The sequence below is a fragment of the Plectropomus leopardus genome, chromosome 17 (genome assembly GCF_008729295.1).
Source record: "Plectropomus leopardus isolate mb chromosome 17, YSFRI_Pleo_2.0, whole genome shotgun sequence".
Lineage (NCBI taxonomy): Eukaryota > Metazoa > Chordata > Actinopteri > Perciformes > Serranidae > Plectropomus > Plectropomus leopardus.
The window spans coordinates 9,527,851-9,550,662 of NC_056479.1; the positions used below are offsets into that span (position 1 = coordinate 9,527,851).

At 39.9% G+C, this 22,812-nt stretch overlaps 1 protein-coding gene across 1 annotated transcript; it reads right to left on the minus strand.

Annotated features, from left to right (window-relative positions):
• Positions 1-16,074: 16,074 nt before the first annotated feature.
• si:ch211-214j24.15 (GTPase IMAP family member 8) lies at positions 16,075-22,343 on the minus strand. The gene is made up of 5 exons (XM_042504128.1): positions 22,319-22,343; positions 20,627-21,310; positions 19,111-19,821; positions 18,314-18,955; positions 16,075-16,796 (listed from the first exon to the last, which is right to left on the minus strand). The coding sequence occupies exons 1-5, from the start codon at positions 22,341-22,343 to the stop codon at positions 16,075-16,077; spliced, it is 2,784 nt and encodes a 927-aa protein (XP_042360062.1).
• Positions 22,344-22,812: the final 469 nt, after the last annotated feature.

A 22,812-nucleotide genomic window follows, 5' to 3' on the forward strand; every position in this document is an offset into this window, starting at 1 on the left:
TACCGTTTTTACATGGCCAAAATTTAGCCTAAATTAGGAGCATTATTCAGCCCCTTTCCTGAGAAGCTAGCATGACTTGGTTGACACGCTAGCTTCTCTGGACTGGATTCCTTTCATCTTCTAGTTTCATATGATACCAGTATCACCACTCAAGTGTAAAACTCAGCCTGGTGCAGCCTCTTAAAGTCAGAATGTCAATTGGCGATTAACATGATTAAAAAAAACTTTAACGCGTTATGTATGGACCTTAATCCCAGCTTTTAACCATTGTGGATGCAGTTTGAGATTCATGTCAATAATTTTACAGACGTCTCTTTTGTAATGGTGGTCTATGGGGAAGATGCTTTTGGGGCTGCAAAACTGCTGCAATACTGCAAGTGGCCACTAGGAAAAATTAGAAGCAAAGTTGGTAATGTGTGCTAGCAGTGTAGCCCTAAAATATTAATGTTGGTCTATCTGTAGCCCCACCACTTCTGTTCAAACTTAGATAACTCAACGACTGTTTGATGATATTAATGTTCCTCAGAGGATGATCCCTAGAATCTGGTGAGTCCCTGACATATATTTTAGTACCTTTGTGAGGTTGACATTTGTGGTTTTGAGGGAAATGTCTTGGCAAATATTTGATGGGTTGCTATATACTCTTGGTACAGACACTCATGCGCCTATGAGGATGAATAGTAATAACTCTGATGTTTCCTTTACTTTTTATCTAGCACCATCATGAGGTCAAAATTTCAGTCTATCCAATAGTTTGGTTTGTGACCAAATAACTTCCTAACATTCAGCCTCAGTACTTTGTGTTTAGTGCTTATTAGCACATGGCAGCAAAATGGTAAACATTGTATCTCCCAAACATCAGCATGTAACTTTATCAGCATTGTCATTGTGAGCCTGTTAGCGTACTGACATTAGGATTTAACTCAAAGCGCCTCAGGTCCTGAGTACAGCCTCAGAGAGCTGCTGGCATGGCTTTGGATTTTTTTAGTCTTGCTGCCTCCCTTGTGTCATACATTCCCAGTAACAAGCCTAACACTCCTCCTGACCAATGGCATATGTGGTCATTATGAAGACCATGGCTTATTTTCCATCTTGATACAGTAAAATTGGTGCTCTGGGGCTGAGCGAGCTCGTTAAAAGTCTGGTTTTGATGATACACAATATGTATCTCTTTCTGTGTATTTGTTCCTGAATATATTTATTAGACATGACTTTTTTCAACAATTTAGGCAAGAGTAAAAAAATGTATTTACTCCAGCACAACTGCACACCAGATCTCCAGAGGTTGTTCTCTTATTACGCATGCGATAAGCGAGTGTTTTGGAGCAAACGACACATCTTGCATCCAGTTTTCTGAGTGTGAAATGCACCATTTGCTCCAAAAGACTCACTTATCTCATGTAGGAATAAAAAATAACTCCCAGACATCTGGTGCACGGTGAGATTTCAACTTGTCAAACAATAATACTATAATCAATTTTAAACACATGCCACCAGATATGCAAATGCTGACCACAATTGGCAATTGCCCGGCCACCATAATAACTGTAATAAGAAACATTTTTTTGGTAGGCTATTCATATAACTTCCTTCTTCCTGGACAGATACTCAGGCTTTTGTGCACTCAATGGTAAAGTATTATCAGCTGACATTTAAATTGCAGTCCCTGAGTAAGCGCCTCCTCCATCAGAGTGGTTCCTGTGACCCTGATGTGCAGGATGACCATTTCTGTCAGAAAAGCTATATATCCTGACAGAGTGGGTGGATTTTCTGCAGACCCCAGAGGACTCATGTTCTGCACTCCCTCTGTGTCCCAGACTGTCACAGGATGCTGCAGAGGTGCAGTGAAGCATCAGACTCAGTGTCATATTGCTGACCTGATACTCACAGACACTAAACACAAAACCTTTCATACCTGGCAAAACCAGACAGAGACATACAGGGGAGGGGGTTTGTCATCGAGCAGGTGCACTGTCGCACTCCTGCGCTGCCATAAAAAAAGCAGTTAATGCTCTTCCTGTTTCTGTCTCCACATGACTGGTGGTCAGAGCGTGCTTCACCCTCAGATCCCCTGCTGTCGCGGTGTGGTGGAAAGGTAGCAGCACCAGGTTGTAAAACATGTGACCCCTCACAATAGGTGACCCTTGTGTACCTGGGAACCAGAAGCTGAAAGGTACAGAAGAAGAAAAACAGGTGATGCCCAGGAAACTTGCAAACTTGACATTTTACTACCACACAAAAAATGTCCATCTCAATAACTTTCATCTCATGATTTTTTAAATTAGTATTATTATTATTATTTCTCGTAGTACAAGAGGATTTTTTTTCTTTGTAGGAGTAGTTTTGGATTAACTGAGAGTAGGAGTAATGTGTCCGTCCAGAAACAATGTACTGACTCTTCAGAATAATCACAGACCTCACTGTGAACAGTTGGACCTACTTTCTATGGAGGAAATAGTCCCTTTGTTGACAGTGAAGTCTGTGTATTATCCAGAGTAACCAAGATATTTGTTCTGGAAAGGTAAGCTCCTGTTGAGTTTTTCCAATTTCATTTTTCAATCCTTTGATCAACCACAAACAAAATCCAATTTACTTTTTTCCACACTGTGTCGGAGTAGCAGCATAGAGATATAGATCTCCCAAAACCTGATAGAAGATAAAACAGAAACTGTCTGTATGGCTAGATAAAGGCTTTATGTTACATCTGTAAGGAGAAATATGCATTTTTCTATACTGTGGTGAACTGCCCATTTAACACTCAAATATAAAACATAGTAATCATTGACTAGAATAACAGCCTCATGGTTGTATGCCTCAACCAACCACTCATGTTGCAATTTACATCCGTTGCTGTCCAGACTTATGTGAAGACCTAAAAGGAATTTAATAAATAGTATTAGGTGTATTTTTGGCAAAACGAAAGTGATCACTATATTGACATGCTTAATTGCAGTGAGAAACAAGCTGTCTCTGCTTAGAGAATATTTTTACTGAGGATTACAGAGGAATCGTGGGGTGCAACAACAATCGACTGAAGCTCAATATCGGCTAAACCAATAAGCATGTCGTGGACTACCAGCAAAACAGGACAGAACACAGAGTTATAGCTATGACAGCAGACAATGCTTCAAATATGGATGTTGCTACAAAAAAGCTACAACTTAAAAACGTATATGCTTTAAACACGTCTTCAACCCATCAGCACAGAGGATCTATAAAATCAGCACGGTTCATTGACATTAATGTCACCAATTCAGTATTACCAAATGTTGCCCCTTCTGTTCCTGAGATATGATGCTGAATAATGACCAGAAAAGTGTTTTTGCTGAACATTATGATGTCACAGTGCAGTTGACCTTTGACTTTTTGGATTTAAAATGCCATCAATGTATCATATTAGCCATTTGTGTGAAATTTTAAAATTTGCCAATGGATTCTTGAGTTAAGGCTAAAAATACATTTTGTGAGGTCACGGTCACGGTTGGCAACCCAATCGCCAGAAAAAATGTTCACTGTGAACGTTTCTGCAAACCACAGATATGTTACTTTTGTAGATTTTTATTGGATATGTTGAAACTTTACATTTCTCGGCAAAGCTATGGTGAAGTTTGGGGTTCAGTTAAGGCACGAAAAACACTTAGTAATGTTGGGAAAAAGATTATGATTTGGCTTAAAACACACAGAATTGGTGCCACACCAGTGGAAACATAACAAAGGGTCGCTAAAAACAGCCAGTAATGCTGGTGTCAAACAGTGGTCTGCAGCTTGGCAGGCGCCTCACCTAGGTGACATGCCATCCACCATTCCTCCCACCTACCAATGACAAAAGTCAGCTTGTATATGACATCACTTTAGAAATGCTGATATGATACACAAACATGCAAATGAAATGTATTCTCTGTTTGCAGAAATATACAATGCATAAACATAAAATGCCTTACTGGGCTGTGGACTGACAGACAAACAACCAAGAAACATAGTAGCTGCAGCAACAGCTGTTGCCTACGTCAAGACTTAAAATTGTTCAGTTTTAGGGGCTATGTAGACGTTGCTCTGCTGCACTGCAGCTGGACCGGGAGTAGCTTCAAATATAATGCTAATTTCCATTTGCAGTAAACAGAGAGGATCATATAAACAGATCATCTGCACCAATAATTTGATTGAATGTTTAAAATGCTAATGTGACTTTTACCTTTCACACAAAAAATGGTTGCAGTCAGTTGTGCAAGCTGTAGACTGACTGATAGTGTTCAGGGGACCAGATGATGTTTTGTTGCTTTTTTAATTTTTTTCTCTTCTGCTGTATATTATCCATTTTTGATATTCCCATCCTTTTTATTATCCTGAGGGGATATGTTAAATTGAATTGTCATATTTTATTGTGTAATGATCCAAGTTATAGCCTTAATCATTTTGTTCCTCTTCAAAACGACAATAAAGACATGTTTATAAAGTGCTTTTGAGAGCATCCGGTAAGCCAGTAAGTAATAGCACGATTTCTTTATCTGTCTCCCACTCCTATACTCGCAGTGAGGCGAAGCACTGCTTCAGATAAGACCATTTATGATCCACTGCAATCGAGAAAAGTAGTTATCTGCTTTTCTTAGCAGCTTTTCTCCGTCCTCTTCATGGTGATGCTTCAGCTAACCACTATAATCAGCCAAATGGATGAGCTGCTTCACTCAAGGTGGCGCTGATGGAATATTGATGGTGTGATTTTAAACCTTGATGTCTTTCCAGACATTATTCCCTGCCCTCTGAGTGCATCTAGCACCTCGGCAGATAAATGTGCTGCTTCCTTGGCATCAATCAGGAGAGCCATTGTTATGATGCACAAATTGTGATTCAAATATATTCAACTTTAAGGGATTGCAATTATATTCTTGCTTGTTTGTTCAAATAGAAGAAGCAGAACATCTGCATAATGCCCCTGCAGGCAGGGACATTTACATTTCACTTGCTTTGCATGCATTGTCTCACACAGGGACAACGTCCTGGCATCAAAGGAGTTTTAACGTCTGTGAATGAGACAGGACATTGTTGTTTTAGGCTTTCTTTGGTCTATATGAGCATCCTGGGATCGTAAAGGCCACCGCTGCTTTACTTCTGAAGCACCTGGAACATCATGTGGAAGGAGACAAGAGAGGGGATGCCGGAGAGAAATCAAAACAAATGAAAAGAGGTGTTAAGAGCAAAGAGAAAAAGAGATAGTGGTTAAAAAAAAAGGCAAGCCGTCGACCGAGAGTAGCCCAAGGATGAGTATTGACAGCAGGGCACAGAGAGGAGAGTAATACGATTAGCTGGTTGGACAGTATTGAATAGCAATCATAGATAACCTGATCCTCTTCCTCTACCTTCCTCCAAGCATCCTTTACTTCCAAAATGTGATCTTCCTGAGCTCTGGACTTCCACAAACAGCTCAATACTATTAAATAAAAACTAATGAAGGCTTTAATTCAGATGCATAGTCACTTTTTTGTGCGTTTCCTCATCTTGTTTGAAGTTTATTGCTGCATTTATTACTAGGTGCATTTGTGTATAATGTGTGTTTGGTTTGTAGTCATGTTGTGTTCACGTCCCATCATGCTTTTCGTCTCATTGGCAGTGATCAAAGGCCGTAACCTTGTTCAGTTGGGTCACGTTTACTCAACCAGCATACATGTCTGGCTGCTAATGTCCTGGAAATCCTCAACACAGACACAAAATAAACTTTTGCTCTGTGTGTGTGTGTGTGTGTGTGTGTGCACGCGCGCGTGCGCGACCATATATTGTTTTTATTGCATTTCCAATCTTTCTCAGCCCTAAACATGAAATCTGTATTCATTCGCCTGGTTTTCTTCCTTGTTCTTGTTTTTTTCCCATTATCTCGATCTCCAGTAAGCGCCATCACACATCTCTCTTCACACAACATGCATCCCAATAACCTCCTTCACATCACTTTATGTTGTTGTCATTCCAGCCACAAAGGCTCAGGCTTCTCCACTCAACCATACATTTTCTTCCTCGGGGGTGGGGGCCTGCAGTATCGTATAGATATACAGACAATTAAAGTCAGCCATCCAAATATAATGTTAAAGATTGTTTCAATGCCAGGATAAATTCATGGATCCTGCCATGTATAAAATAACCGCTATTAGCATGACAGTATACCACAAATAAACACATGCACATTGTGGCCAGTAAATCACTGGATCCCACGCTTTTTGGCTTGTGACTGTTATGACTCTTTGTCACATTGTGAGAAACCATGTTGGGATAAAGTTCAACCATGAAGTTATTTTCCCTTCAGATGCTGTTTCATTTGAATACATTTGGAGGCATAAAGTAGGAAAATGGTCCAGTGTTTTACAAGAAAACTGAGAATTAAAACAAGGCTAGAAGCCATGTTAGCAGCTGGGTCTTTTTCTGAACCTAACCTGTGCTTTTCTTGACTGTGCTGGCACTGGTTGCGGCGTCGTGGAAGGTCAACAGCAGACGCAGGAGGATTCCTAGAGTGTACCTTGTAGACATGAAAGTCCACTGACAATATGTGACAACTTGGGGTGAGAACAAGTTAGATATAACTATGCAACTTGTGTTATCATTCAATCATTTGTCTCTCCCCACTGACTATCATACATATTTTTTCCAAAATAAGTTCCCATGGTGGTCTATCAAAAGGGGAGGGACTTCACCTCTCTATAGCTGAGACTTGTGTCATCAGTTTTGCAAGTAATTGGTCCAAAATAAGCATGTGAGTGGAGCGGGAGCAAGGCGGGAGCATGAGTTGAAGGATTCTGGATGGATCTCAGAGCGGAATTTTTTGGAGCATGGCCTCGTCTCCCGTTCAGATTTGTGTACTCTTTCCTCCAAAGCTCGCCCAACCCAGATTTTGTATGTGTTTTGCACACACATTATTTTTGTCAAAAATCAGCTGCTGGGAGCTTTTGGCACCATCTGCAGTTTGGAAAACACTCCTCTGTACACACTAAAAGTTAAAAAAAAAAAAAAAAATGACATAAAAAATGTTGTGTGTTCAGAGACCAAACCATGTTTCCACACTACTCATGATTTGCTGTCACACTGCAGTCCTGCACACTGATACTGGACGTGTTATAGAAGCTCAGATGTTTATATTCTGTATGACATATACCTTATTTAAGTGCTTCTGACATAATGCAGTGATGAAACGCTGTGAAAGCATTCTGCCTCGCTGGCCATGGTCGGGAGCTAAATGTCTGAAGGTGAAATGGACTTCAGGGTCAAACCACAAACCCAGTAAGCCTCCACTGATTTACAGGGGGCTCTGCTCTCATCCCTCTCTGTAATAGCTCTTGCAATAGCCACTTGCAGAGCAGATGGCATCTAAATTTTTAACATACAACTGTGTTGCTTTTCCTCTTTTGTGGTCTCCAGTCGCAGGGTTAATGATTTAACGAGTGGGACCTTCTGAGAAACAGAAACATATTCAAAATGGACCTGGAATTCGGTCCACTGGTGTGCAGTTATTTCCCTTAATTGTTTCCTGAACTTTGCCCTTGAGGTTTTCCCTGACCCGGCATATCCTGATGGGGCTCAATGACAGACGTGGATTTGGGGAAGATGGAAGAGGGGTCAGTCCTGCATGTGTGTGAATGTGTGCGTGTGCTGGTCCAGTCCAGGTGCCAGCAAAGCCAAATGTATCTCATTTACTTCTGACACACACTCCTCCATCACCTCCGCACTTGAAGCCTGGACTTATTCAGACTATTTCTAAACCGTTCAGTGAAATTGTTCCCACAGGTTGAGTGTGATGTTGTAATGAGGTCTCAACGAGGCCAGAGGCTCCCATATTAATGCCGTATGTTTCCTTCATTGATAATATTCTGGAACCAGAGCTAAAGACTTGAGACTTAGGTCAATAAAACAACGACTTGACGTGGACTTGGCTGCTGTGAGGTTGATTCATAGAGACTTGATTTACATCCATCTTTCTGGTCATGTATTTTCCATTGCACGGTAGCTCAGAAGTCTTTCATAGTGTAGGTCCGTCCTCCAGCTCCAGAGGCTCTCTCATCTGTCCGTAAAAACTGTAAAGAAAAAACTTTGAGGTCTCAGGTCTCTTTTGGCTGAGTTAGATTAGCAGAATAAAAAAGAACATTATTTACATATACAGTTGTTTCTAGAGGGATTTAAGAGCAGATGTGTGGGCTTTAGATTTCCATTTGACTCAAACTTATATGAGGACTTAGATTTGACTGTTGTAAAGGTTTCAGTGTGCTTTATACTATCTATTTCTTTGTGTATTCTAGGCTGCTGTAGAACAACATGGTGGACTCAATGGAAGTTGACCCACTCCATATGTAGATATAAATGGCTCATTGAAAAATAGTTAACACAAAACAATTCTTAACAATTTTTTGGGGGTAAAAAACTAACCCCCTCTCAGTCGCACCTTACCTGTGAACTCTATGTTCCTTTATTACTGTAAAATTGTACATACAGACATATTTTATTCTTATTGTATTTTTGTCTATAACAGTCACACACGCCACACAACATACATACACACAAACATACACACACACACATACAAACATACACACACACACCTTACAATACACACACACGCACAGACAAACATACACACCACATGCACACACACACGCCACACGGACTTTCAAGCTGTGAAATTGTTTTTAAGCACAATTACCTCCTTTACATGCACCTTATTTAAAGGTTTCAGTGTGCTTTATACTTTATTCACCTATATACTGTATATACACAAATATTTAAATTATCTTTATTTTGATTTCTATTTTTTCTCTCCTTCTTACTTTCATCTTGACCTTATTGCTTGTCATGCTGCTCTGTGTGCCTTGAATTGCCCCCTGGGGACAAATAAAGTTTTTTGAATTGAATTGAATTAATGAAAACATATTTATGAATATATGTACATATGTATATACCATTTCTGCCAACAATGTCCCTAAATCATGCCTTAAAACCTTTAAGGCATGTATGATGTTGTGCTGTGTTTGTATTCATTAAAGAATGAGATCGTTTTGTGATTTTTTTTAAAGAGAGAGAAGAAAAGAGAGCTTGACAGAGAAGTTTAAGCCCTGCCTATTTGTTCTGTGTCAAGTGAGCGTAATTGCTGATTTCAGAACGTAAAAATAACTGTCAGATACAGACCCTTGATTCTGATGTCGAAGAGGTGAGGTGGATGATCTGAGAAACAGTTTGAAGCATACTTATCATATTTGAAGACAAGAACATTCAAGTTTCAAGTTTATACTTGATCCTGAACCCTTACAGACTAACATTTTAAAAGCACTTAATCTCAACTGTGCAAAGGAACACGTTTACCAGCGCTTTTAAATTGAAAAGGTTTTAGGAGTTTCAGTTTCATTCTGAGACCGAAAAGACTTGCAGACGACTTGTAAATTACTTAAGCAGAGTTTTGGACTTCCCCTTAAGGACTTGAGTGGGCCAAGACTCGACCCAGAAGACCTTGGAACACCTCTCTCAAAAAATAATTCTAATTTTTTTTTAAAAAGAACCTGTGAGAGTTGACTAGGATTTGTTATGAATTGCTCAAAACTTGAGCTTGATTTGGACACTTTTCCAAAACACTTAAAAAATGTTGTTGGTATAAATGTGAAATTGACACTCAGAGCCTAAAGAGGAAAAACATTTTACGCTTAGGAAGAATAATCCCTTGAAAACCCTCCATGCCCAGACTCCCTGTGGCATCACCAAAGCTTCTTTCTGCTGTTTATCACAGCTTTGACCTAAATTAAATTGCAGCCTCAGTGATTGGGACTAAACTTCCCAAAACCTTGAATCACACAACTGTAATCACTGGGTACTGTACTCTGTGTTTTAGTCCTGAAGTTTGTGTTAAGTCAGTATCTCTGTGAGGTCATGATGCAGACTTTCTTTATGAGCTGGAAAACGTAGAAAAGTTCAGTCCTCCCGCTGAGGTGCACTGGTCGACACTGTACCGTGTCCCAGACATCACCCCCCGGGGGACGTCATCGTATCAGAGCATGAAGGGAAGTGGACGATGGATGAATTCTTTACATCAGGTCTAAATCATCCCGTCTCCATACATGTTCCCAGCCTCTGCCCATCTCCCTGCCTGGTTTTCTTTTTCCACCTGGAAAAATAGCAGGCAGTGAAACGTGATACAGGGCGGCGGGTGGGGGGGTCGTGCCGGTCACTGCTCTGTCCCACTAATGGAGATGGATGTGGGCTCAGAATTGTCTTCCGAACAGCCTCCATGACGGAGAGAGAGAGAGAGGAGATCCATTTCTCCTGCGCTTCCTCCCTGGCTGCACAACTCCCTTAATAAGAGGGGGGGTGAGTACTCACGACTTGATTTGAGAGAAGGAGGGGAGACCGCGGGATGAAGAACTGCAGAGGGAATGGGATGGCAGACAGAAAGACATGTGGGGAGACAGAAAAGAGAAAATGGGATGGGAGAAAATGAGCAGCAGGAGAATAGAGTGGAGGAATGACATGTTGACAACGGAGGAAGATAGATGATAAGACAGCAGGGAGAGGGGATCGAAGGAGTAATGATACACAAAGAGGTATAATGCAAAGAGAGAAAGCACCAAGATGAAGACTGACAAAGATAAATAGACTATGATTGCCTACAACTCACTCTGCTATTATGCCTCCAGTTAGTCCATCCTCCAAAATGTCTCAGTCCCTTTCCTGTATCCCCACAGCTGAGACTTCTCCTGTCTTTTATTGCAGTTATCACAACATTTTGGGAGCTTAAGGGCTAAAGAGTTATTTGTCAACAACAGTGTGGATGATAAGAGGCAAGAAAAGGAAACTTCGCTTGTAAAGCAAGAGGTGAAGTGCATTTAAAGCTGAACTACAAGGTTTTTTTCTTAAAATACTTCTGTTCTAATCAGTCAGATAATGAGAGAGAATATCCAGTCGAAAGTAAATTATACCTCAAAAAGTGTCCGTCTTTGGTAACGTATATTTACCTGGCACAAATACAAATTCTCATGGCAAGACAAAATTATTGTTCTTTAAGTTCAAATGATGATGTATTAACAGATTAATGTGACATTTTGACATTCATGGTCCACAGATGAAGAATCCTAGTTTGGTGATTCCTTGACTTTTCTTCTGGTTCCTCTGGCTTCTGAGGTTGACATTCAGGATTTCGTGCAACATGATCTCATCCTTACTCATCGTATTTTGCCACTGGGGCAGAAGCCTCAGGTGTGACTAAAGTGATGTTAAGGGCAGCCTTTTGCATTGTATCATGATGCAGAAGGGGTTGCAATAAGGAGCTATTAACTCATTGAGTGCCATTGACGTATATATACGTCAAAGTGTGTTTTCGGCGGCTGGCACAAGGGGGCACTCTCACACCCTGTGTGTAATTTTGGGGCTGCTGGAATTCGTAGTTGTAGTGAAAAAAGACGGTAGATCAAAACATGAATTGGAGTAGCCAAGATCAGAGAGCAGAGTGATCTGTACAGAGGTGATTCGAAATTACAGCAATGAAGCTACATCAACACAGTATCGGCATAAAATGCCCCCCAAAAAACGGAGAGGGTCAAGCGGCCAGTTTCGCCAGCGGACGCTGGAAGAAACTCTCATGGATCTGGGCTCCCCTCCCCCCATGCTCTTGACTGAGTGTCCCGCGGGGTCCGAAGCATTTGCTTTGAAAAATTAGAGCGTTCAAAGCAGGCCCGGTCGCCCGAACACTGCAGCTAGGAATAATGGAATAGGACTCCGGTTCTGTTTTGTGGGTTTTCTCTCTCTGAACTGGGGCCATGATTTGTTGCATTGTGCTGTACTTTGCATATTTACACAGTTACACACATTTGTAATACAATTTTCAGGTGTCTTTTATGTCATTGAAGGCAAATTCTAACATTCAAATCATTGTTTTGCTTGACAGACTCCCTTTCACAAAAATGCATTTTTCTCAGCTTTCTAGAAAAAAAAGTGGTCTTTTTGATAACTAGCCTCTATCCAACTTCAGATAAATCAAGAATGGAACAAGGTGCAAACAAACGTTTTTTTCCATGACAAAAAAGAGAGTTTCTTCTTTCATTTGAGCTATTCTGTGTTTTCAGAGTCTTTGTACAATACTGTACAATATTCTGTGGGTCTTAAAGATGACTCAAAATGGCCAGAAAAGCTGGCACAATCCACTTTCCATTATATAATAGGGCTGGCACCCAGTGAGTTATGTTTAGGCAACAAAACTACTTGGTTATGATTAAGAAATGATGAAGATTGTCATTTGCCACGAGTTGAGTCACACAAGGGGTCACTGGTTATGTTTAGGGTACAAAACCTTTTGAAAATGGTCAGTAAGAGATTGAAGATGTCGCTGGGAAACATCTGGTTTTAAGTGCCACAAACACGTCCAGAAAGGCAGTAACATCACTAAAAAACGACTAACTTTGTGCACCACAGACATGACTAATGTTGTTTTTTGTTAGTTGATTTTCAATTTTGTCAAAAATACAGATGCTCCTCTTTCGCTTGAACTCATACAGAAATGCTGTGGATATATTGTATGAAGTGCACATCACGCACCACAAGAGGTCAGTCTCTGCTGGTGTAACAGGCAGCTGAGCTGACAAATATGGTGACAGCAAGTGGTGAAGATAATGTTACAGGATTGTAAACAGCAGGCTAGCAACAGGAGAGCGGGACAGCTGGGAAAACAGCATATTTTCACATCTAACTCTGTGAATGAGGGGTTTATTTCAACCCAAACTAGAGTTGGTGAAATTAAGGAAACTATGAAGATATGAAAAAATAGATACTGCCCGAGCTGACTGTGTCGTCAATAAAAGCACACAATCAGAATTTGGACACTCAAATACAATGGCAGACAGTGAATATAGTGCACTATGTAGTAAACAGCAGCCTTTGTACTGTTACTTTAAAAGTCAAGATATTATCTTATCTTGTATTCTAATTTATGAACTAATGTGTTATTACTCACACTTAGAAAGTTCAATTTTGACATTCTATGTATTATTGTGGAGTGTTTTTTGTTTTTACCAATCCTAACTTTGCATCATGTTTTTCTTTTCTTCTGCAAACATGGGCAAACTCCTATGTTTCAAGCGGTTTTCTTCTGCTGCCGTGTGGAGCCACTGATGTGCAAAGTTCCCTAATGCAGCTTTAATGAAAGGGGAACAATGATATTGTTTGGGAGGAATGAACACATCACATACGACTGAAAATTTTATGCTTTCAGATTTCAGATATTTCACTGTTCTCACATCTGAATCGGGAAGCCAGATCAAATAACTTCAGCTCCATCATGAAATGGCCACCTGCCTCCTGGTGTGACCATACGTTTTTATTTAGTGTTGACAGCAGAGGACATTCACAGAGTTTACTCTGCCAGAGCCTTATTAGCCTCTGCAGTAGTAACAGTCTGTGTGACTCACATAGAAAGCTCTTGATATATATTTGGAGAAAAAACCTTTGAATGGAAGCAGCAACAGATTCTCTGTTTTCTCATCAAAGAAAATGGTGAGCTGGACGGACTTCTTGCTTTTAACCACTGTTTGGCTGTAAACAAGGAGAAACACAAATGTGGACTCTTCTGCACAGATTGGCAAGGTACATTTCAACTTTTCAAGGTTTACATGTTTGAGCAGGAACCTACAGGGAATCATTTGATAGGAAAGATGAATGATTTACAGCTATATCCCATCCTTCCATTGTCAATTGAATCTTAAAAATTTCATGTGGGTTATCTGTCTTTCTCTGGAGTGTTTCACTAGTATTTGGACACACCTAGCGTGCTTCCAGCATAGGGTCACACATGACCCTGCCTTGTGATAATCATGACTACCATATTAATAACCTCTGTCTCTGCTTTTTTAAGTTCTTCATCCTCAGTTATTTCCTCCTACTCTGTGTTGCCAAAACCTTGCCTAGTGTACACTCTTTCCAGGTCTTCTTGGTAGAGAGGATGTTATGTGTCTCAGGTCCTACCTGTTTTGGCAGCACCTGGAAATTCCTCAATATTCTCCAATGGCAATGTTCTTCCCACACATTTATTGTTATTGATCTGCTTCATTTTGGCATTGTAATACTCTTTATTATAGTTTTTTCCTTGGTTTCCTCTCAGTGTTTTTTGGATGGGATGGGTTACTAAAAAGGCTTCCCAGAGACAGGCCCAACAGTCCAAAGTGTCATGGGGCCCCTCTGACCTTTGCCTGCAAAATAACACTCAAATTAACATGTACCAACCAGGAAGAGACTCAAAATTACCACAAAGAGATGCAAATGAACTGCAAAGAGACACAAAATAATTTAAAAGATGCAAAACAATCACAAAGGGACACAAAATGAACAAAAATTTTACAAAATTATATTATAGAGACACAAATTACCGCAAAAATACACAAAAACATAAAATACCAAAAAGACATAAAATTACCTCAAAGAAACACAAATCTACCAAAAAAAGTACAAATTATCTTAAAAAAAAAAGGAAACAAAATTCCCTCAAAGAGATACAAAACTACCACAAAGATACACTAAATTATCAAAAAAGACAAAAATGACCTGAAAAAAGACACAAAATTACCTCAAAGATTCATTAACTATCAAAAAGGACAAACAAAAAATAACAAAAAGGACACAAAACTACTTAAAAGAGACACAAAACTACCAAGGACACATTACCTCAAAGAGACAGAATTACCACAGAGACACAAAATTACCTCAAAGAAACACAAAACTATTTTTTTTTTTTTTTTTTTTTTAAAAAAAGGACACAAAATTACCTCAAACAGACACGAAATGACCACAGAGACACAAAACTACAACAGACACATTATCAAAAAGAGGCAAAACCAGCACAAAGTGTACTTGCCTTGCTCCTGTGTGGGAAAGGTGGTGGGTCCTTTTGTATGTCTGTGCCCGGGGGTCTGTTGTCTCATAATCCACCCATGACAAGTCTGAGCCTAAAGAGGAAGTGAAGGGTTTAGGGACTCATATGCTGTGCAGATTTTAAAGAAAATTTGTGATTTGTCACACTAATGGTCTTGTGGCTGCAACTGCAGGTACCAAATTTTTGTGAAATGCCTGAAATCAGAAGAGTGGAGGCTGTTACAGCAGTAGTTTGATGCCCGCAGCTTTGGCATGTCATGTATAACAATCACATATACTGTACTCAAGTGAAATATAAGTACCTCAGGAGTGTAATGTTCAGGTATCCACAAACTTTGGGGCACATACTGTAGTGTATACAGTATAAATATATAATATATAGTAATATAATAGAAGAGAATATTATGGATATTGTAGATAATGTGTTACTTTTATTGCAAAGTCAGTTTCCATCTTGCCAAGGTGCCATGAGGTGACTAACTATAAAACCTGTTTCTTTTAACCGATTTCAAGATTTCAGTGGAAAAATCAGGTTTGCAGTAGTGGACATTTACTTAAGTATTGCTCTTAAGTGCAGTTGTTTATAGTTTAACTCCACTACATTTTTTTAATAACTTTGCAGATTCAGATTAATAAATCAAAATGTAATTAAAAGATAAAGTGATTAAATATTGCGAAAGGTTCAGATAAGACTTTATTGATTCCCCGAGGAAAAAATTCACAAGTGACCCAGCTGAATATGGAGCAATACAAATAGGCTCCACCTTTACCAGCTGCCACATTCATATAATATAGGCATTAGTGAACCAATAATTATCATCCAGTAATGTGCATTATTCTGAAATGGGCTATTTTGCATAAGAGTATTTTACCTTTTGGTTTTTCAGGTATAATCTGATGCCATAATTTTTGGACTTTTACTTGAAACAGTATTTCTACACTTTAGTTTGGCTGTTTTTACTAAAGTAACAGATCTGAGTACTTCTTCCACCACTGCAGAGGTGAGAGCCTCAGCAGTCACATAATAACCCATTCTTATACAACAGCTCCCCCGTGTGGAGAATTATAACAAACCAAACAAAAAACCAAACTGTGGCTCCTCCAGTCAGAGATAGCAATGTTTGGACTATTTATTTTTTAATTCTTGGTCTTGAAAACACACATGCATTCATTTTGATAGAGAAAACAATGTACCGTATGTCTGTATCAACATGTGTTATTATCATCCTGTTTACTTTCTTCTCTGAGTTCCTGTATGACCTTCCAGCTGTTCTCCAGACTCGCTCTCAGCTCGGCCAGATCCCCCCTGATGTCCTCAAGGAGCTCCAGCTTTGAAAGCTTCCTGTCGATGGATCTGAGCACTTCCTCCTGTCCGTCCCCCTCCTCGACAACAGCATCCTGTTCCACGGCGGAGCAGTCAGGTTCTTGAAATGACCCCATGGTTTGCGTCCAAACCATCTCAAAGTACGAGTCAATGAAGGCCTCCAGCTCCTCCAGGCTGCTGTCGTCCCAGCGCTCGATCAGCGCCTGCAGACCTCCAGACTCAGAGAGCCTCCTGAGGGTCCGATCTCTCAGTGCGGGGTGACAGAGGGAATTCACACTGATGCCATTTTCTGCGGCAAGCATCCTGTGTTGTGTTTGAGGTGAAACCATAAGCATTATGGGACGTCTGGATGAGAACAGACAGCTGTCACCGTTCAGTCTCCGGTGAGGATCATCAGTGGGGAACCAGATGGGCAGATTTATAGTCCACCTCAGTGCTTTTTTACCAGAGAGCGAAGAGGACATGAAGCTGTCTCTGTTCAGGATGTTGAGTCCACTCTGTCCTCTTGTTCTTTGTGCTGGTAGTGCCACTACCTGTCCACCGTTATCTGAGCGTCCTGAGCAGTTCACTGATGTCTGAGTGGTGGGATCAGCTGACTCAGTCACTGTAAAGGAAATAATATGGTGCTGTGATTTCACGCGAGCCATGAAAATACCAAACATCTAAGATATAAATCTGTTTAGCTCTCTGTCACAGACGCTGCTGCCTCACTGTTTACACCATAAACCAGTTTTTGATTTGATCCCTCCCAGCGTTACTCCTTTTATGACTTCTTTTTTTTTTTAGATTTACTGTCTGTATTGTTTTCTCTGTGTTTAGGGCACTGTTGTATTTTTTCATTAGCACCTGATAATATTGCATAAATGTGTTTTGTGTTGTGCATATCCCTCATCTTTAATTGTTCTGTGTGATTGCATCCATTTTCAATAACTTATTTTAATATTGAATATTAAATATAATATTTACCATGTGGCACATTTAAAACATTGTTTCTTAATGTCAGCAAAACAAGTTTAACTTTTGTATCTGAAAGTTTTAAGCCATAGTAGGAAAGATCTTCAAAAAATGTCCTTTTGTTTTAACTGCAAATGTGTAAAATTATGAAAGCAGATGCAAGATGAAAGCATGTTGTCTGTTGCAAGTTAACATAAAAATAATAAGTGATAGCTCAAATAATCTTAAAAGACGTGAAGAAGTAAGATTACCGAGTTATTAAAAGCAAAAACCTATCACAAAGTCTGACTCTTCCTGTTCTGTCTCTGTCCCTCCATTCAGCCCCCTGTGTTGCCGTCCTCCTTTCGTCCACTAGGTGTCCTCATACCCCATCATCTGTCCCATGTAGGTCTAATCTTATATACTATGCTTAACATGCTTTTTGTACATAAACAGTTGTATGTCTCTTTTCAGATGCACTGAGCTGTAGTTACCTATGAAGGTGTGTGACCATGGTAACCCATACCAACATCAAGGCTACTGTGAAATTTAGATTTTTTTTTAAAAAATTTATTTATTTTTATTATTGGTTATTTCATTATTATTTTTATTTTTATTTTTATTTTTATTTTTATTTTTATTTTTATTTTTTATTTATGAAAAAATATATTACACCTTGCAAAGTTAATTGCTTTCTGTCATGAACATTGGCATGAGACACACTGCATTGGTGGACATTTATGTCTGCGTAGTGTTCACTGTTTGCACACAGTAATATTTTACTAGAAATAGTACACAGTTCACGTACTATTGTTTCAAACATACTCCAAAATTTCACATACTGTTTTAGCATGCTAAATAGCATGGCTCCTCCTGACCCACAGTCCTTTGAGAGTTACATGAAGAAAAAATCAGAAGATCAGCATTGAAAAATACATTGGAATGCAAACAAAGAACATCTAAATTAAGTAAAATAATTCTATGGCTGTATTTTATTTTTCAGTGGATTTTAGTTAGTGCTAATGTTTCCTTTTTCATTGCCAAATTTTTATTTTGATGCCAAAACTTACTGTCATTGTTGTAGCTCGATATTCCTCCAGTTCTCTTAAAGAACCACATCATTAAGTATCTGAACCTGAGGTGAAAATCATGTTGGAGAAAAACCATAAGTGCATCATGTTTACTTACAGTCATCGGACAGCTGATGTCTGCAGCTCATGAGCATCTTTGAATCTGTTTCACACAGCGTCCCTGCGTCTCCTGATGAAACGCTTCTCCACATGTGGTCACCTCTGTGCAGAGCAGCCAGCCTCTCTTCAACCAGCATCTCATCTATCAGTTCAATCAGCTCTATCACCTGAGCTCCGTCTCCCCGCTGTTTATTATCCAGCACATGATATCTGTTCCCACACTGCTCGACGAGCCTCTGCAGTGGCTCTCCTTCACTCTCGATGCGCCGCTCGATGCTCGTGTCACCCAGCCAGTCACCACAGCTGAAGAGAACCACAGCTCTGCTCCACATCTGGCCTCCTGCTGCCTCCAGCTGTTTTTCCATGGCCTCCATGTGGGTATCTGTGAATGAGGAGCTCACGTTGACAACCAGGAGGATGACACAGAATGGTGAGAGGAGGTCAGAGGTCACAGAGAAGCTGCCCGGCGTGTCCAGCACTGCCACCGTCTTGCCACAGATTTTGGTTCGATTTTCGGAGCAGGAAGTGGTGTCTGTGTGGAAGCACTCTCTGCTCAGGATGGTGTCTCCACATGAGCTCTTGCCTGTTTTCCTGCCACCAACGAGCACCATTCTCAGCTCTGGAAGAGGGCCGAGCTTCTCTGTGGGAAAGAAGTTTTACAAATCAAACTCCTTCTGCTTAAATTAAGTTCAAAAACTCCAAACATCTCCACAGCTTAATTAAATATAGTTTATTAAATCAGCAAAACAAGATCATGCCGACATTGTTTATCACTTTTCAATGTATCTAACTCACCCAGCTGAGACCTCGCCATCTGCCTTTGTTTCTCCTTCCTCATCAGTCTCTCCTTGGCTCTCTCCACCTCTCTCCTCATCTTCCCCTGCAGCTGCTCCACCACCTCCCTCTTTCTTTCATAATGCAGGACGCTGTTACAGCCGGACAACATTTCCTCAATCTTCCCAATCAGCTCTCTGACTTGAAACCCATCCCCTTTAGTTTTATTGTTCAGGACATGATATCTGTTGTTGCATCTCTCAACGAGGCCCCGCAGAGGCTCTCCCTCGCTCTCGATGCACTGCTCAGTGGTTGTGCCTGCCAGCCAGTCCCCGAAACTGAACAGCACAATGACACGGCTCCAGATGTGCTCATTGATCAGCTCGAGGTGCTCCTGTGCCGCCCTCCTGTAGGTTTCACTGAAGGCTCTGTCCACACGGATCACTAGTAGAAAGACGTGAGGCCCCGGAGGGCAGAGAGACACACTGAGCACCAGCTCCCTCCGGTCAAACACGGGACTCTCATCACAGAAGTAGTTCATCCACCAGCCCGGTGTGTCCACCACCGTCACCTGACGCCCAAACACAACTCCTTCTCCAACCTGACACCGGGCTGTCCTCCTCGCTGGCTGGCTGCTCTCTCTGCTCAGAATTGTGTTCATAGTGGATGTTTTCCCAGAACCCTTTGCTCCCAGCAGCACGATCCGGATATCAGTAATAGGTCGCAACCTCTCTGAAAAAATCAAAGTGGAAATAACTTAAGTGTGTTATCTTTCAGACTTCTATTCAATACATTCTTCAGGTAGCATTCATTTGATGGTTTGCAGGTAAAGATACAGCGGGTTGCTGGGATGGTTTGACATTTTGGGGGGAAAAAACATTCATGTTCTTGTCTAGAGTCAAATGAGAAGATTATTGCCACTCTGATTTGTCTTTTTAATGTGAAGCTGGTGCCAACAGCCTGTTAGCTTAGCATAAAGACTGGGAACAGGAAGAAACAGTTAGCCTGGTTATGTCCAAAGCACCTCCAAAACTCACCAATTAACATGTTAAATCGTGTTCATGTAATCTGTACAAAAACAAAAGTGTAAAATACATCAGTTTATGGTTTGACAGGCATTTATGTGTAGGACTATTTCTTGACCGGTCACAGTATTTCCCAAAATGTCTATTTCTTTAAAACCAGGCTAAACCTGCTTAAATAATTCGGTTTTGTTGAAGACGTATGCTTTCAGAGGGCATGAGGCTGTGAAGAAGAATCAGTCTGCAAATCACTTACTGGTTGTATATGAAAGAGTCTAGGAATAATATAATATCATAATCAATTATTAATAATGACAATCATTTTTTTGCAGTAGCTAAATTTATCTTTGGAATAAATAAATATAGATATATAATATACAAATTAGGGCTGACAGACGGTCTAAAGAGAGTATAATACTTTGCTTTGTGTTTGTTTCTGTGAAGTTGAGTTTACAGAGATTTTTCTTGAACAGCCAAACAGAAGCGAAACATTTCAGAGACGATGATGAGCTCACCTCTCATGAGAGATCTGTGTTTCTTCATTCTCACAAACCTCTGCTGAGCTCTCTCCTCCACTCTCCTCTTCTCTGCAGTCACCTGTAAAAGGTGGTCCTGCATTTCAAACGCTCTGTTTCCATTTCCTGTGACAAGTTCCTGTATGTTCTCCAGCAGCTCGGTGACTTCGCTATCATCCCTCAAGATAACACTGTGACACCTATGACTGCACTTCTCACTGAGCCAGCGGAGGGCCTCTCCCCCCATCTTTACGAGCTGCTCAGCATCTGTGTGTTCAGATCTGTCTGCAGAGATGAAGACAACCATGCAGTGACACCACACCCTCTCACCCAGCAGGGCCACGTGCTCCTCCACCGCCCGCCGACGCTTCTCTGAGAGGCCTGAGCTCGCCTTGATTGTTATGAGAAACACATGAGGGCCTGGTGAGCACAGCGAGACGCTGCTGACAATCTCCCTCTTCACCAGCTCAGATGTGTCCTGAGCGCTGAAGTCGCACCACCAGCCAGGAGTGTCCACCACGGTGAGCCACCGTCCCGCCACCACACCCAGCCTCCGGCAGCACGAGGTCCTCTCTTTGGTGACAAACTCCTCTCTGCCCAAAATCAAGTTCCCCAAAGAGCTTTTTCCAGAGTTTCTGCCACCGAGAAGGATTATCCTCAACTGTGAGGTACACCAGCTGTCCCCTGACAAAGAAATACAAAGAAAGGGTTAATAGTACAGCTATATTAACTAAAATATTGTTCAAATGAATTAAAAGATTATCATTTGAGCAAACACAACCAAAATGTGTTTCGATGAAATAGTTAATTGATTTATCCATAAATAAATTTACAGAAAATCAAGCAACAACTGATAATTTAAAGGTAATTGTCAGTCATTTTTAAAAGCAAAAATTAACTAGTTTAAGCTTTTCGTCTTCCTTATCTGAATATTCAATAGTTTTCTTTATATATATATATATAACAGTTTATATATATATATATATATATCAGTTTATAAATTAGAATTGAATTTGAATATCTTTGACAAAGAAATTAGGCAATGATTTTGATTATTGATTAATAAGTGCTCTTATTTTTACGCAAAAGTGCCAAAATATTCACAGGTTTAAGCATTGAAAAATTTGCTGGTTTTCTTTCTATTTTATGATGGTTGATTTAATACATTTTTTATCTTTGATTTAAAAAAAAATAAGCTACCAAAATTTTGATAATATATTTATCATTTTTAGTTTCTCTGAGTTTTGAGGCTGTTAGACAGATAAAAACTAATTAATTTTAGACATTTAATAGACCACATGGTTAATCAAATAATTCATTTATAATAAAAATAATAGTAAAAATGTACCACATTGGGCCCTAGAATTACACTAAACTACCTAAAAGTACACTGAGTTGATTCTTTTTTCTAAATTATGAGTAAATTCTGATATTACCTTTAATCATTCCATCTTAAATCCTAACACACTTTGACAATGATATAATAACAATAAACTATCGGCTAACTAAGAGTATGAGGTGAAATAAAACGCCAAAATGTAGCAAAAAAGTCAGATCAGTTGTTTATAGCCTATAAAATATTAAGACATTTAAAATATAACACCAATAAAAATCTACTAATTAAAATTTAAAACAAAGACATATTTATTGATACAATGCAGATACTATGAGACTTCAAGAAGTAAAACTTACATAATGACAGCTTGCTGGTTGCCATCTCACATTCCGTACTATCTGAAAACTGGTAGACTTTAAAACAAACGTCAGTTATTTACTTGTCACGTCTGTGTTTCCCTGTTCTTTTTTTTTTTTAAGTGTGGACAAAGCTTCCTGTTTAAGGAGCAAAACTGCAGCAGAAGTCTGTGTTTTTATGCATTTATGAGTCTGAAGGTCGTCTGTAATGAGTAATCAGACATGACTGCGGTGGACAGTAAGAACCACACCTCTCAGCTGCAGGTCGACAGTCCGTTCTGAGGAGAAACACAGAGAGAGTGCAGCATTTATCATTTACTAAACACAGACTGACAGACTGTTGTGGTGAATGATCACTGAGCTTTATACCAGACTAACTACATTATAGAGGCAAATACTGCACTTTTTACCAAATATATTTTTGACAGCTCAAGTTACTTTGTAGATTTAGATAACTAATATTAAATCTACTAGTAAATACTAAATACTAATAA